The 16,478-nt window shown below is 45.7% G+C and overlaps 1 protein-coding gene across 1 annotated transcript in view; it reads left to right on the forward strand.

Annotated features, from left to right (window-relative positions):
• The window catches only part of CD247 (CD247 molecule), a 53,200-nt gene extending 42,342 nt beyond the window's left edge, over window positions 1-10,858 (forward strand). Inside the window, exons 3-9 of the mRNA XM_032194439.1 lie at window positions 2,169-2,275; window positions 4,185-4,238; window positions 5,562-5,645; window positions 6,298-6,333; window positions 7,373-7,429; window positions 9,277-9,318; window positions 10,793-10,858. Of these exons, the coding sequence (XP_032050330.1) occupies window positions 2,169-2,275; window positions 4,185-4,238; window positions 5,562-5,645; window positions 6,298-6,333; window positions 7,373-7,429; window positions 9,277-9,318; window positions 10,793-10,858 (446 nt within the window). The remainder of the gene's footprint in view (window positions 1-2,168; window positions 2,276-4,184; window positions 4,239-5,561; window positions 5,646-6,297; window positions 6,334-7,372; window positions 7,430-9,276; window positions 9,319-10,792) is intronic.
• Window positions 10,859-16,478: the final 5,620 nt, after the last annotated feature.

Below are 16,478 nucleotides of genomic sequence, written 5' to 3' on the forward strand. Positions count from 1 at the left end.
GGGCTTCTTGGGTGCCTTATATTGTATTTCAGGTCTCAGTGCAGTGCTGAGCAGCCCTGAGCTGCTTCTGGACGCATCCAGCTTGAGGGCAGGGCACACCGAGGCAAATTGCTGTGCTGTGTGGAAGCAGCTGGACGTCTGCTAGAAGCCAAATGCCTCTGAGGCTGTACAGCTGCAGGGCCCAATGCTGCGTTTTAGCGACCATGTCCAACGGGATTCAGGCTTGTTTTGTGTTGAACCAGTGCTGGCATACAGTGCTGTCCTGCGACTGTTTAGAAGAAAAACTAGGAAGCTATTCTCAGCTTGTTTGTTGGTTTAATGCATGGTGTCAAGCAAATAACTTAATCCCTCTGTTTCCATTTACTCCATGCATATGAGGTTTGATAATCCTGAAAATAATGTGGTGGAAGTTATTGTTTATAGAGTGCTTTGAACCCTGTTCTAAAAACCATAGAAGTAGGAAGGGAAGAAGGAAAACAGTCTGGGATCTTAATCTTATTTTACTTCCATAGATTTGTCTCTAAATACGATTTTAAAGAATTGAATATGGACTCTTAGTTCAGACACATAAACAAATCTAGCGGTTGGAAAATGTGTTTTCTCTTTATCTGGCTGTGTTAGCCTCTCAGTGGGAGCAGTGATTGTATCATCATCTACTTCAGAATTTACAATTACGTTACCGGGTTTCCAGGCATGGATTTTCAGTCACGCTTTATACAAATCACATACTTCAGCAGTGCTACAGACCACCGTCGTTAGCTTCATTTCTGCAGAGGAGACTTCCTCACAGTGCTGAGTGCGTAGTGCCTGAATGGCATCTGCAAATTTAATGAAATCTTCAGCGTGGCCTGATGGGCTGGGGAGAAAGCCCAGCATGCAGAATGGCCCTGCTCTCATCGCTGGAGTAACCGAGCACCTTGAAGTAGTACATTAAGTGGTTCAACAACTATCCATCACATGTGGTTAATAAGAATTGCCATACTTTGTTCACCTTAGGAAGGAGATGAATCATACAAATTCTTTTCAATTTATCTTCCTAGAAGGGTTTCACAGGTTCTTGATCATTCTCATCTTCCTCTTTTGAACTCCCTCCAATTCTCTGTACAAAGCACACTTTGGATTCGTTTTTAAGTGATTTTTTTTTAATACCTGTGCAATACAACCTTTCCTTTGGTGATGCTCCTGGAGCTGCATATTAGATCTGTGTTTACTTAGACTTCTTGACCTGGATTGTTTTTATTTTTCAGCTACGTATTTGAGCTTCCTACACGTTTACTGATAGAGGAGCAATTTAATCAGTTCTAGCTGCTGAAAACCAACGCTATCACTGTGCTCGGATTGATGCAGTCAGGGTATAAGCATGTCATGCAACGTGGACAAGGAAATTAACATCAACATCTGCTGAGTAACAATTTTATTGAGCTCTCAATTAGGGCACTAGTAATTATTATTATTTTTAATCTACATCCTACAAGAGGCTGCTAGCTGAGGTTCCTGTGCAGAGAATTCAGGTTTAAAACCTCTCAATCAGAAAGCGAATCAGGGTGGCTCATGAACATATCCTGATATCTGGGGTAAAAAGCCTATCCCTCCTGCCCACAGTTCCCCTCTCACATTTAAATGTCTCCAGCATCCCCGAAATGAGAGCTGACGTATTTTCCCATGCACCCACTTCTCAGTTGATGAAGGAATCCCCAAACAACCCCAGAAGCGATCCCCTGCAGGAGATGCTGTGGGGTTTTCCCAGGCAGCAAAGGCTCTCTCTGTGCAAGGCTTTCTTGCAGTGCCTGCGGTGTGACCTCGGTTATCTCCCTACAGAGCCCGTGCTCGCTCTCTGTGCCTGGGCTCTGTGTGTGGGGAAATGTCCTGTGCTGGCTGAGAGGTCCGACCCCGGAGCAGGTGCCCAGGAGTACCTGCGAGTACCTCCACCCTTGGATGTGCCCTGGCTCAGCTGGGTGAGCTCCCTGGGCATCCTGGGCTGATGGACCCTGTTCAGAGAAGGGCTTGGACCTCTGCTGGTCCCTTCCAAGCTCCTTTATGCTCTGACTTTCACTCAGGTTTCCCTCTCCTTCACAAGCAGACAGGCTTGGCCTTGTACTGGCTGTGTTTTTACAAAGTACTAAGCAGCACTGCCACACTGATACAAACGGCCTTGTCTTTCTGTGCAGATGCTATAACAGTTCTTGGACTGACGGACCCCAGGCTCTGCTACATACTGGATGGATTCCTCTTCATTTACGCAGTCATCATGACGGCCTTTTTCGTGAAAGCTAAGGTCAGTCTAACCAAACAGTGACATATTTGGCTTTTGTGGTGTAAACGTATTGGGCTGAGCTGGAAAATGGAGGTGGAGAAAGAAACACATCTCTTATTCTAAGATGTTCTGATTTTTCCTTCTCTCTCTCTCAATCCCCCCCCCCCCCCCCCCCCCCACCCCTCCCCCCCCCCCCCCCCCCCCCCCCCCCCCCCCCCCCCCCCCCCAACTCCTTTTCTGGTGCCAACCTGGGTAATTTGGGTGAGTTCTTTCTGAGGGTTCAGGAGTGGAGGGGAAATGTACATACTATCTAAGAGTATTTGATGGCACAGTTATGGATGCAGAGATTCTGGATATGATAGCTGGGAAATGGTTGGTCAAGAGCAATGTGGCTTTGTCACTGGAAATGGGGCAGAGGACATACAGGAAACTCAGGATATATAAATGCCAAACTCGGGAAGTATTAAAATGTCTCAAGAAGTCAAGACATGTTTGATAGCATGAATGTTATGATGCAAATGATATAACCTCAAGGACCACAGGAGAGGAGCTGGGGGATGGGACGGACATGCCCGATGGGCTGTTCTCACCCAGTGACTGGTGTGGCTGAGACAGGGTGATGCTGGGCCATTTCTCAGGCCTGCAAAGCCAGCACTGACCTCAGAGGGAAGGATGTGTGGCGGAAATGGACAGAACTCATTGCTGGTGAAGGAGCAGCTCTTTTTGTTGCCAGTATAAATCCTGAGCATGGGTGAAAACACTGCTCTGGGACTGGAAGTCTTTCTGAGGCTGCTGGAGGGAAAAGTCACTTGGGCACACAGCATGTGCAGAGTGCCTGGCGGCAGGACCTCTGCACCTTGCCCGTGGTGATGTTCAGGAGTGGCTCAGCAAAGCTTCCACAGGACCAGGAGCGTGAACCTGGAGCAGTGAGCTGCTGCAGCAGCAGCGCTCACCCCCAGCTTATTCAGCCCCTCACTGCCCTGGTGAGTTCAGCTGTTTGCTGAGACGGTGCGTAGCGTTGAGCTGTAGCAAAGTGAGCTGTTGCAGGAGGGAAGGAAGCAGCACAAGGGAGGAAAGCCACATCTGTGGTTACGCTGGGGTCTCTCAGTCCAAAGCAGCAGAGGTGTTGTAGCTGAAATGCCATCGTCATACAGCACCGCAAGGGCAGTGGGGCATTTTCCGGGGAGGGCCCTCTCTTGACCCAAACCCAGAACTTCTTACAAATCTTCCAAGCTGTGGAATCTGTCACCTCGCTTCCTAGCCCAACGAGTCATTTGTTGTGGCCTCTGCCAAGGGTACAACCTTGTTACGGGTTTTTATTTATTGACTGCATGGCCAATGTGTATTAATTGTTAGACTGTTACAAGGAACATGGGTTAGATGCTTGGTACGTTACTGGTCCTGCCAAGGGTTCAGTGAAAAGAGCGGCACTTTCACTGGAAAAGGTGTGGAGTAGGTAAACCGTAATTGCTACAAATTTTAATTATTAAAAAAAAAAAAAAAAAAAAGTATTTCAATAAGACTTCACATCACTTCACTGTGCCCGTCAGAATCCTGGGCTAAGTCTGCAGAGCTGTGAGTTGCTGTGACCTGCAAGTAAAACGGCCTGGCCTATGGGAACAGCCTGGCATGCTGAGAGGAGTGTCAGTGCAGCAGTGACCTGTATTGCCCGTAGCCCCATCAGTGCTCTGGGCTGGCTGTGTATGGGATGCCCAATTTCTGATGACAGTAACTTGTTAGGAGAGGAGGAACAAGGAAAGGTTGGACGTGGTACTTAGGGACATGGTTTAGTGGGTGACAGTAGTAGTAGGGTGATGGTTGGACCAGATGATCTTGGAGGTCTTTTCTAGCCTTAATGATTCTGTGATCCTGTGAACAAAAAGACTGAATGGAGCCCCTGTCTCTGCTCATGGTATGGTCTCTCTTCCAGCTTACCCAGGCCCAGGAAGCACAGCAGCTGCCCGGCCAGGATGATGTGTACAATGTAAGTAATGACTTTTGTGTGTTTGTTTCCAAATCATTCTTTCCAGACAGACCTTTTGGGGCACTTACATGTGGTGAATTGCCTATGGACCAGAAAAACAGTGGGTCAACTAGCTAATGAAAGCACCAAGCATGCAGCATAGCAGCTGTGAGGAGCAAAAATAAAACCAGACAAGGGTGTAGCTCCTCTGGTTACTTGTCTGGCCGGATGCTAGTTGTATGGGTTGTAGGTTCCTGATTGATCCACCAACCTGGAGGTATACGAGGACCCCAGACAGTGGGGTATGTAACGCTCACAGGAGCTGTGTGTGCAGAACGTTACGTATGATGTGCACACTCTGGTCTTCACACTTGTGGGTGGTTGTGGCTCTCTGATCACCCTTACCAAGGAACATGCCTTAGCAGCAGCTGGCATTGCCACCACCACTGTTTCTGGTGCTATTTGACAAGGGTTGGGGAGAAGGCAGATGCTCAGGACAGCTGCATTGCAGGCCTGGGCAACTGCAGCTCTTGTATCACCGGAAGCACGGAGGCTGAGTCACCAGAGCCCTGCTGCCTCTGTCCCCGAGCTTTCCTGCTGCCCCACAGCACAAGAGCTGCTGTGTGAGGCTGAAATGGAGGCACACCCCATCTGCCATGCCCAGAACATAGCCAGCAGCAGATGGCTGTCCCTGCAGGAACAGAGGATGGAGACAACATCCAGGCTCTCCTTCTAGCTAAACAGCTTGCTCATGGTAGCATTAAATGCTGGCTATGTGCCTGGTTGTCTTGATTTTGTTTTCTTCTCTCACGCTCTTGACCATAGCCACATCCTGTGATGAGTGCCACTGTTTAACTCTGTAATGTATGAAAATTAATGTTCTGTTTTCAGTTTAAAGTGTCACCTTTCCAATAGCACTGAATACTGGTATACACTGTCTGTGTACGGAAGAAATGTGCTATTCTGACCTAAAATCTCACCTTTGGCTTTTTGCAATAAGTAATTGAACTCTTGTGTCTTCAGTTACCAGTGGGAGAGAAAGCATGGCAGTCAGTCTGTCTCATTCCCATTTTCAGCTCTGTTCTGCTTAGGAAAGGTTCTTGATGCAATGGCTTGCAGTTTTGTACTGCACAGACCTCTCTTAGAGGCTTCCATAGCTTCATTGCAGACAATTTTGTTGACAGAAGGGCAAAAATTGAGGGGTAAAACCAATTTCCAGCTCCGTTACAATACTCATGAAGTTGTACTTCAAGCTGGGCATACTTTCTTTTCTTGTGTTAAGTCATGATGTGTGCTTTTTTATGACCTTAATGTCCATCACTGCTTCTTGCTTTCTCGTTTCAGAAACTGTCTCGTGGGCACAGAGATGAATATGATGTTCTGGGAGCAAAGCGAGGTGCAGACCCTGAGATGGGCAGGAGACATGAGGTAACTTCCTTCCACACATGCCCCTTTTTTCTCTTCATCTGGTTCCTTTCTTCTTGTGTCTAACCGCCCTTTAGGCACGCCAACATTCAGCACCCTTTGCAAAGCACCAGTGCCCTCCTTGAGAGGGACTAGCACAACCTGTGTAGTAACGCAAACAGCGTGACAGGGACAGAAGTAAAGCTTCCTCTCTCCCTTTGATCTGTGCCCCTGATGCCCCGATCACATTGCTGAGAGCCTGCAGCCACCCAGACTGGAAGTGACACCCAACCTGGGGCGGATGTGGGGCAGGCGAGGCGGGAGCCGGTGTTTCACGAGAGCGCTCCGCACGTGACGCCGCATGAGTGCCAGCAACGTTGAGCAGCTACCAAAACAACTGCTGCTGCTGCAGAGCCCGACAGCTTCAAAGGAAGAGGGAGGGGAACCCTTCTGCATCGGCACAGAGGGCTTGCCTGCAGGTGGCAGCTGTATCAAACAGAGGAGCTAGGTTTTTACCAATTAGTAAAATCACTTTTCTGTAGAATACGTTGTCTTAACGGAGCCTTATGGGTGGAGGCAGGATGGGCTGTACTTGTCACTTGTTCACAGAGCTCTAGCCATGCCTTAGAGCAAATTCACAGGCACACATGAGCAACCTTCTTCCTTTCTCTTACAGCAGAGAAGAAAGAACCCCCAGGACACCCTCTACAGCGTGAGTAGAGACGGCTAAGGGGTGGGGGTGGCTGTAAAAAGGAGTGTCTAATTCACAGGAGACTTTTTTCCCCTGCTTTGTTTCAGCTTAGGTTCGAGCTTAACAGCTCCTTTCAAAGACATTCTATTTTCTTAAAATGCTTGAAATTTTCTGCCCCTTTCTCAATGGTAAGAAAAAAAACATGGGCTGGCAGATGTGGAAAAGAATTTGGTCAACATACCTGCTGACACCTTTGTTTCCCATTAGTAGGGCTTAATTAACCAACCTTTGTCCCGTATGAATGATGATGCAGTGTTTTATCTGTTTGTTCTCCACCCTCTCTGGCTGCTCTCTAACAAAGGGCAAATGCCAGTGCTGTTAAGAGTGGCTGCTTAGGAGCATCTCGGTTTACTAGCTTTAACTCTGGCTAAATGTGGTGGTCTCTGCTCCAAAGGATAGAAGTGTGGATGCCAATACTCATGTCTCACACGGGGTCTTTCTGGGTGTTGCTGAGTGCTTGCTGAGAAATGAGCTCGTTCCCAAGCCCGGCCTTCATCATTCCTGAATCAGGAGCTCTGATCACTGCTGGTCATAAGAGCTGGGCACTGCTTCCTTGGATGGATGAAGAACAAGCTCCTCTTTCTTAACCTTCACCCTGCTACGTTACAGACTCTCCTTTTCCCTAGGCCTGAGAGGCACATTTGGTTTTGCCTCCTGAGCAAAAGATTTGCCTCCTGTTGCTAAAAGATTTTCTTTGGAGAGCTTTGGTGTAGCATGCGGCACTAATGTAGATAAATGACTTGTTCTAGTGCAGGGTTATATTCATTTAAAAGTCTTGAGATGCCGTGGTGTTGCTAAGCAGATTCGATCGTGCATGGCTTATACCTCAGTGCACATCAGTTGAGATCTGCCATTGTCCCTTCGCTGGAAAGGTGGAACTTCTGAAGTGGGGCTGGGACAAGGCAAGGCAGCCCCACAACTGCAGGAGTGGAGTGCAGGCAGCCAGGGGCTGGCTTGGCTTTTCCAGTACCACTGACTCTTTTTTCCTCTCTGCCTGCAGGCGCTGCAGAAGGACAAGATGGGCGAGGCATACAGTGAAATTGGAAAGAAAGGAGACGTGAGTACTCTTGTCCTTTTTGCTGAAAGCCTGTGATGAGGCATTTTCACTGCTGCTCCCTTGCGGACCGGGTAGGCCAGGCTGCTTGTAGCTGGTTGCACAAGGAAGCTCCGGTGTTACACAGCACCTACAGAAGAGCACAGCTATCTATTTCCTGTAGCAACCAGCGTGTTAGATGCAGCAGTAAATTAGATCTGTAACTACAGTTACAGCAGCCGTAAAATGAGGTAGAGGTCGGACAGTAAGGTTTGTGGCCCTCAGTGTTAGAAACATAGCCCATACACAAGCAGCAGCATTCCTGAGCAGACTGAATAATATCAAGGGGAAATGCTGCAACTTTTGACAGAAAAAAAAAAATCTAAATTAGCACAGCTATCCTCTAAAAGGAATGAGGGATATTTGAAGGAAATGCCAGATTTCAAGGGCTGCAAAGCTTGCAGCCCAACAGCCTGCATTAGTTGAGCACTTTCCTCTAGGACAACTCAGAGCTGGGGTTTCATGGTTTCTCCCTATGGGTTACTGAAAGTGGCCTAACTTACAACCACAAATCAGGATGTGCAGGCACCTTCTTGTTCATCTTCAGGCAAGGAACTGGGAGAACATTCCCCTTCCCCCACATCCTTTCCTGAACTATTATAAAGGTACACATCTACAGGTAGCAACAAAGGCATAGTTCTAGTTAGTAGACAAAATGCTTGTGTTGAAAAGAAACTATCTTGGGATGCTGTTTATGGCAAAATGAAAAATTGCTGTGACCTATACAGGTTATATTTTGAGTCAAAGTGTCTTATATATAACCTTTCATTTCCTGCTGAAAAGTGAAAAAAGGGGATTTCACAGGAAAGTTTACTGTTGAAAAATGGAGAAGCAATGCTGACATTTAATCCCCCTCCTTATTATTCTAAATTAATATGATCTGAATGATATGAATATACATCATAATCCCTTATATAATAAAGAAATAAATATTTGAACATATATATTCAAATATAGAATTACATATATCATAATTCTATGATTCTATGAAATGTCCATCTGCCATATTCAAGCTCAGTTTGAGCTATGAGTTTATGAAGTCTCACTATGTTTTTATTTAGGAATGTTTCTATTACTTGCAAGGTGGGGAGGGGAACAAAAATCTTGCCAAGATTGCACTGTGTTGGTGCGATCTGCTTGTACCAGGTGCGATGGCCCCTGTACCTACTGTACTGAATCCACGGAGACTGGCCTCAGACTGACTTACCTGTGCTTGCAGTGATCTTCACTGTTCACAGAACATGCAACAGAGAATTTAAGTAAATTAATTTACTTAAATTAATTTAAGTAAACTTGATTTCACTGCCAGTCCAAGAGAGGGCAGTGTCACTCAGACACCAGCTGACATAACAACAAAAAAATACAAACCCATTTGTTCCAGGTGTGCCCTCAGCTCATAGAACAACAGGTGTCTGTGGGAATGGTGCCAAATCTACATACCTACAGCAAATCAAAGGAACAGCAGCATTATAACAGGATGGCAGGAAAATATGACAAACCTCATTTTCCTTTTGTTTCTAGTCCTCACTAGTTTTACCTTCCATAGCCCTTGCAGCAAATTCTGGCAGGCAGCAGGTCTGGGCTGCCTCAGATTAGAAGGTGCTTGCCAGCAAGTTTTCCCTCCTGCGCAGAGGGTGACCTGGCCAAGCGCAGCTGCTGACCCCCAGTATAGCATGGGGACAGTCAGAGTTTACTTTTGCGTAATAGGAAAAGAAGCACCCATTAATCTCTGCCATTAATCTCTGCTTTTTTTTTTTTTTTGTTTTTTTTTTTTTGTTTGTTTGTTTGTTTGTTTGTTTTTCCCCCCAAAGCATCAGAGGCGGCGAGGGAAAGGGAACGATGGTGTTTACCAGGTAGGCAACACATGCATCATCTATCTTCACAGCTTAATTGTAGCCTCCAGATACTTAAACTAACCACAGTGTTCACAATGATGAGGCAGAGCTTTTGAAGTGCCTTTCTGAGGATATTTACTTAGATTCAGAGCAAAGACCACACTATTGTGACTTTATCAAAATTGGCTGCATGTTCTAAATATGACTGGCAGGAAAACTCATTTAGGAATACTGTCAGGAACCATCTCCACAGTCCTGCAGCTTGGAGAATCACCTTGGACTATGGCAGGTGATGCATATGGTTTAGCCTCTGAATTGCTTTTTGCTTAAATAGAAACCTTCAGGTTGCCAAACAGCTGTTGGAACTCATGTGTCAGTGGTTCAGCCCATCTCACTACAGCGTGCAGAGCACAAACTGATCACCCCTTGGTGCACTGGGGGCGTTCAGTGTTGCCCACAAGTAACGGAAGGCGAGGAGCCCACCATGACACCTTGCTTGTGACACCATGCAAAATCGTTCCAAAATGCATTTCACATCCTGTAGAAGCCTGTATGTTGCCACTGACATCACATTACAAAAACAACTTTTTTTTTTTAAACAAAAAGTCCTGATGCAGCACATGCCAGGGAGGTTTCCTGTTAATGCAGAGTATTTGTAACTAGTGGTACTTTTCTTCAAAACCCGCTCTCCTGAGATAGTCACAGGTACTACTAAGGTAAGGAGCACTATCTTATTGATGTACTCAACAAATACTCATGATATTTCTGAGCAGAGCTAAATATTCATATCAGAGGTGGGAAGGGCAGCTAGAAGGTTTAAAAGCAATCACCATACCTCTTGCTATATCCTCAGTTTTGAGAGTCCCAGCTACCTTGGCTCTGGCAGCATTTTTGGGCTGCCCTGTTTTTGACTGCTCCACTCTTAGAGCAGCCAGTGCCATGGAGGCAGCAGGGATACACACGTGGAACTCGCACGCTTTGTAGCTGACTTACCAGCAGCAGGAGCAGGCTGTCAGAAGATGGACTGCTGCATTGCAGGAAGCAGGGTACTGGGATGCGCTCCTCAGCGTTCACAGCCAGCTGAAGCCCTGTGGCCAACTTACCCAGAGTTGCAGCTGCCTTTCCAAATTATTATGGAGAAATCCTGAGAAAAACTTTCATGATTTGATGTCTGTTCATTTAGTTGGCAAAGTTCACTTTAGCATCAGTTAGCTAGCACTTAGTAGTCAGGTAAAGATCTGCGTAACATGTTAAAATAAGTTGCTGTAGTCAAACATTCATAACAGATACTTAAGATGCATCCTGCCTTTGGGTAAGTGATGGTCATTGACACCATAACAAGACAAAGGGAACACTCACGAGTAAAAAAACCTCTATGGGGGGAAGAAAACATCCAAACTATGCTACTGAGTGCCCCTGCCACCTCGTTCCTGACTAGGCAGTCATCTAGGGGGAACAAAACACTCACCTCACCTGTTTTTCTCTTTTTCAGGGGCTCAGTACAGCGACCAAGGACACCTATGACGCTCTCCAAATGCAGCCTTTGCCGCCCCGCTAAGCAGGAATCAGAGGAGATGGGCATGAGTGAGAGATGCCCACATGCTCTGGGGGAAGAGAGAAGTGAAGGCCTTTTTCATCCAAAACCAGCACCATGTATTTTCCTAGTGCAGCAATCTACTTTGGTTGGTGCACAGAGGGAATATGTCTGGACTTGGTCCTTCTCCTTTCCCTCTTGAATCACGCAACTGCAAGCTTTAGCTATTAAAATGTACATATCTGTAAAGTTATTTCCAATAACAGTAGCTATGAGGCTGATTTTTGTAAGATTTGTGTTGTAGGACCCTACCATACCTAATGCAGCTCTTTCTGTAGCTCTTACCTTACAGGGCTATCAAGTCATGTAATTGCAGTTTCAATGCATTTAAAGACCCTTGTAAAGATAAGGGTGTAGTTATTTCCTGCAGTATTTATCTTAAGGGCATTTGACAACGGCCAGCTAAACTTTCTGCTTTAAATTTACCATTTAAAAACTGCTGCAGTGGCAGGACAAATTCGTTTATTTAACTGTGAAAAGAGATGCAGTGTTACTGTAGTGAAGGACAGAGGCTCAGTGCCAGCTCTTCAGTATGAAGAAAATCAGTGCTAAGCTTCCACAAAAAAATCAGGTTGTGGCATCACCACTCATGCAGCACCCGGAGGTAAACAAGAGCCAGGTACCCTGTAAGCGATTGCTCAGAAGGCAGAAGATACCCCTGCTACAGTGAAAAGAAGGAGCATGGACTCTGATTAAGAAAGCAATACCGGGAAAGCCAGGAAACCTCACCCCATAGAATCCCATCTGGCTGGAACATGCGTCTGCCTAATGCCTTCCCCTTCACACTTGCAACACCTACAAACATCTCTGCAGAAGTCTCCCCTTGTACGAATTTGTGCGCTGATGCTGATATCAGAAATAAACAAAACAAAACACATCATGTCTGGGCAACAGATTCTTTGTACAAAAGCCAATGTAAATGCAGTTTCAAAACCAGCTGAAATCATTGGATTACTTTTAAAAGATGAATGTATCATTCCAAAATGGTAACAATTCAATAACGTAATTAATTTTTGATTAACTAATAAAAGTTAGTGTCAAAGACCTGTGTGTGTGTGCATGCAGCAAACAGCTGCGGGAATGGTGCGAGCTCATTAGCTGACCCATTCAGGCTGCCTGCACCAAGCAGCAGCATAGGCTTCAGGCAGGCTGCTGGGGACAGTGTTCCAACAGGAGCATCTACATGCTCCTGGGAGGTGGTGGGAAGTGATGTTGGAAAAATGCTTTACGCCCAAGTATAAAAGCAACATTCACCTCTTGCTGCATCCTTAGTTTTGCCAGTGACTTACTTACAAGACTGTGCGATGAACGCCTGTAAGCAACTCAGCAAGGAGAAAAACAGCCCTGCAAAATAAAGGTTATTTTAACATAGGTCATCAGCCCAGACAGAGCAAGCAGAGCTGAAGTAAAACTGGGAGAACAGAAGCTGCCTGGGTGGGCACTGCCTAGGTGAGGTTACACGTCCACTTCTTACAAGACTAGGTTAGAAGCACAAAGTCCTGAAATTGCTGCAATATAAGTTACAAGACTATACCTAACTTCTTAAGCATTAAAACTATCTGCGGTTGGTGCTTGTATCTCTTGAATAATGTTTCAAAGACTGTAAATTAGCGTGCACACAAAAAAAAAGTGAACATCACATACCTGGCAATGAACATGTCACAAAGAATTTCCAAGATTCCTTGCTGTTCTTTTTCTGCAGTGACAAGAAAAATCTAAGACAACTGAGCTGGTAAACTAGGTAAATTTGCTACTGCAAAGCACTCTCGTTATTGATGCAAGAACAATGAGTACTGAAAATGTCTTTTTTTCTTTCTTTTTAAATCATGTTACCATTTTACAAGATGTAGAAGCTGAGAGTTTCAACAGTCTTAAAATGCCAACCACTCATCATAAGGGAAGAAATTCTTAGGAAAAAAACAAAAACAAACCACCACCACCTTTATGCTCTCTTAAAGGGATCTTGATCTCAAAACACATCCAGCACTTGTTTTGGGGACACTCACCGCAGGTGTCAGCTGAGTCTTCTCTTTGCATTCAGGAAGCAACTGAAGCTGTTTTTCTTTTAGGAGAGAACTCGTAATAAATACAGAAGTAGAAAACAGCTTCAAGCAGAGTGTAAAAAACCTGGACTCACCTACATTTTGACAAGACGAAGTGCATGAATTACAACCTCCTGCCCCAGTTTGGTGCACTGGGGGGAAGGGGAACTAGCCTTCCCCTGACACATTTAAAAAACACGAACAAGTGCATACATGTTAAAACACTTGGAAAATGGTTTAATGATGTTTACAACAGAAATGAACTGTACAATTACAGTAAGTTTAATATATATAAAAAATTACAGCAGACAAATGCATCTACACAAAATCTACCTTTTCATTCTGATTTACTGTAATCTACACAATCTCTCAATGCCTACAGCTATCTGCAGGCAACCACTGGGAAAATAATAATAATAATAATAATAAAGGACATCTTTAAAGAGACAGCATTTCACCTTCCTCCTCACCCCTAGTGTGATCAGCAAGGTTTTGAAATGTGCGGGACTCTCACATTTCAGTCTCAAGAAAAGCTTGGGTTGCGTTTGGGGATGGGTGCTCCCACATGGCCCTCAATTTCAAGTGTTCTGCTGACCTGAAGGTACAAATGCAGTACATGAGGAAGGGCAAGAGGAAAAACTCCAAGCCAGAGTAAGCAGGCGGTTGCACAGAGTAGTTACACAAGACTGAAAATGTCTCAGTTCGAAAAAAAAAGCAAAAAGGGACTGCCCAGATGCTACAGTCATTCTCAAATCGTCTCTGAAAACTACTGCCAGATTTAGAGGAGAGGGCTTGTTCTTCGACTCCCAATTCTTCATACAGAGGGTTAGTTTTCAAACTAACGCATTAAGTATTTTTTTAAAAAAACAAAATTTAAGCTACTTGCTCTTTGGCCCATCCCTTAAAAACACTGAAGAACCGTTGACTCTGAGAAAGAACCTCAGGTCCATGGGAAAATAATTAAAAGAATATGCTGTCTCTTTAAAAAGAAAGAAAGAATCCCAGTTGGGAGCGGCCGTCAGTGAAAATGCAATCCGAATTGGCGGTCTGGTGGAAATTCTTCATGGAATATTATGTACAGTTTAAAAACCCTTAGTTTTTTCTTTTATTATTTATGAACACCTAGGCAGTGAAAACCGTTATGTTAATACATACATAGACACACCCAAAACATACAAAAATACTATTATTTCAAACTACTAAGAATAGGACAAGTTCAGTTATCTCCATGCTATGACTTTAAGAGCATTACACTGAAACAAACAAGAATTTAAACGACAATTTTTTAATATCCCAGAAATATACCAAAATATACATCTAAGCTTTGGAATTACTGAGGTTAGACTAATGCAAGTGCTGGGTAATCGTACTTAATACACAAGTCTAAGGTTCTGCAGGAAAGAAATTATCTTTGGTATCTGCATCAGGCTAATAATATTAACATTTGGATTTTGCTTTGGGATAGAGCTTGTATGACCCTAGAACCAAACACCCCCCAATCAACTGAGATTAAAAAGATCCATGTAAAAAGTTCCTCCATTTGCAACCCCCCCCAAAAAGTTAAAAAGTCACAGGCATCTACCTAGCATAAAAGGTTGAGAAATACAATGCATAGTTGCACAGTGGTGCTGCAAAAATAAAAGAAATCTAGAAAAAAGGAGCTAGAGGAGAAAACGAAAAGCTTCTTCTTCTTCTTTCAGGGATTTCTCACAACAGGACAGCCTCTTCCAAGCAGTGACGGGGGGAGGGGGGAAGCTCAGAAGTGCACCTCAGCGTGTATTAATCAACGTCACCCAGCCCCCAGAGGGTTAAAGCACCCAGCAGAGCAGCCAATCCTGCACCCAAGCCTTCAGCTCCTCAACCCACCTGCGAAGCCCCCTCCCAGCGAGGCCTCGGGAGGTGCCCCCCAGCGACCAGCCGGCCTCGCAGGTGGGCTTGGTGCTGAAGACGCCCTTTGTCTTTGGTTTGTTTGTTTGTTTTGAGTTTATACAATCATTAGGAAATCTTTGGTTTTGGCTGGAAATTTTAAAAGAACAAAACAAAACAAAGAAACCGCCCCCTCCCGACTTATAGCAGCCACCGTGACCTGACAAAGCTTCTCTCTCCCAGGGGGCAGGGGAACTACATTCAAATAAAGATGGAACGGGTTCAGGAGGCAGCTTCTGGCCAGGCTGGGCAGCGGGGAAGGGATACAGGATTGTCAAATAATAAAGAAGAAAATTAAATATTTGGAGATTTTTCTTGGGTTCGGGGTTTTTTTTGGTCGTGTCGGAAAGTGAGTAGCGTGTCTGCAGCGGGGGGCTAGGAGGCCGCCTGCGGGCTGGGGAAGGGCAGCGCAGCCCTTTCCCGCGGGCTGGGGAGGGGGGCGGATATTCACAGACTGATCAAGAGGACCCCTTGTAACCAAAGGAAATAAGATACGATTGCAATTTGCCCTCACTTTGCAGTAGCTTTTAAGCAGCGACATTCAGAGGCATAAGGGGGTCGCTCCCCGGGCTGCAGGTCACGGGGTGCTATAGGCCAGAGTTCAGTGTTCGTCAGAGGAGGGAGGGCAGACTTGGCAACTCTGTAGGGTTTGGAGAAAGTTAAAGCAAGTTACTCGGTTACGAGTTAGAAATGAGGTATACGACAGCTCCTGTACCTGTGGCGGATAAACACCCCACACCTACTCACACCTAGCCTTAGACACTACCACAGAGGAAGGAAATGGAACAACGGCGCTGGCGGGGACGAAGAAGCTACCGCGTGGGTGCTCCCCACGGCCGCTGGCACACAAGGCAGGGGCCAGAGTGGCCCCAGCCCCCTTCAAAGCCCCCGTGGGCAGCTCTGCAGCCATCCCTTCCTACCCTTCCCTGTTTCGAAGGAAGGGCTGGTCCAGCACCCTGTGAATTCACAGGGAGCGGAGCCCAACGCCGCCTCTTCCTTGCGGCGTCGCTCCCTCGGACTTGCTCGGTGCAGGCAGCACCAGGATCACTGAGGCTGACACGTGGAGAGTGGATGGGGGAAGAACTCAAGGTTTTGTCTCAACTGCCTTGTTCTCAGGACACTGTCATTGGTGCTCTCATCCTTGATTATTTCTCAAGGGGGCTGTGGGATCACCACTGCTTGCCCCTTGGCACACAGTTTCCAATGTCTTAGGATTCCTACTGCTCGATAATTTTAGATTTCTATAGCACCACAACATGCCAGCTTCATCCGCACTCAACATTATCACATTCAGAGAATAGGGCTTAAGTAGCTGCTGCTACAAAATTCAGCAAAGGCAATATGAATCCTGAAGTGGGGCCTACTATAGATGAGAGAATTTTGGGAGGAAAGGGGAAGCTACCTTGATAAATCAAGTATTTCATGATTTTATGTAAAGGTCTGCAGGAAGATACCCACCAGCAGACTGGAACAGTTTTAAGACAGATCAGCATGTTTTGGTCTGAGCTACTTGACAATGTCCTGTTTGGTAGAGAGATAAGATAAGGCAGAGGGGGGATGTTCCAGTTCTGGGGCTGAGCCCTCAGAACGCCAAAGGGTCTCATCTTCCCTCGCCT

The sequence above is a fragment of the Aythya fuligula genome, chromosome 1, assembly GCF_009819795.1.
Source record: "Aythya fuligula isolate bAytFul2 chromosome 1, bAytFul2.pri, whole genome shotgun sequence".
Taxonomy (NCBI): domain Eukaryota; kingdom Metazoa; phylum Chordata; class Aves; order Anseriformes; family Anatidae; genus Aythya; species Aythya fuligula.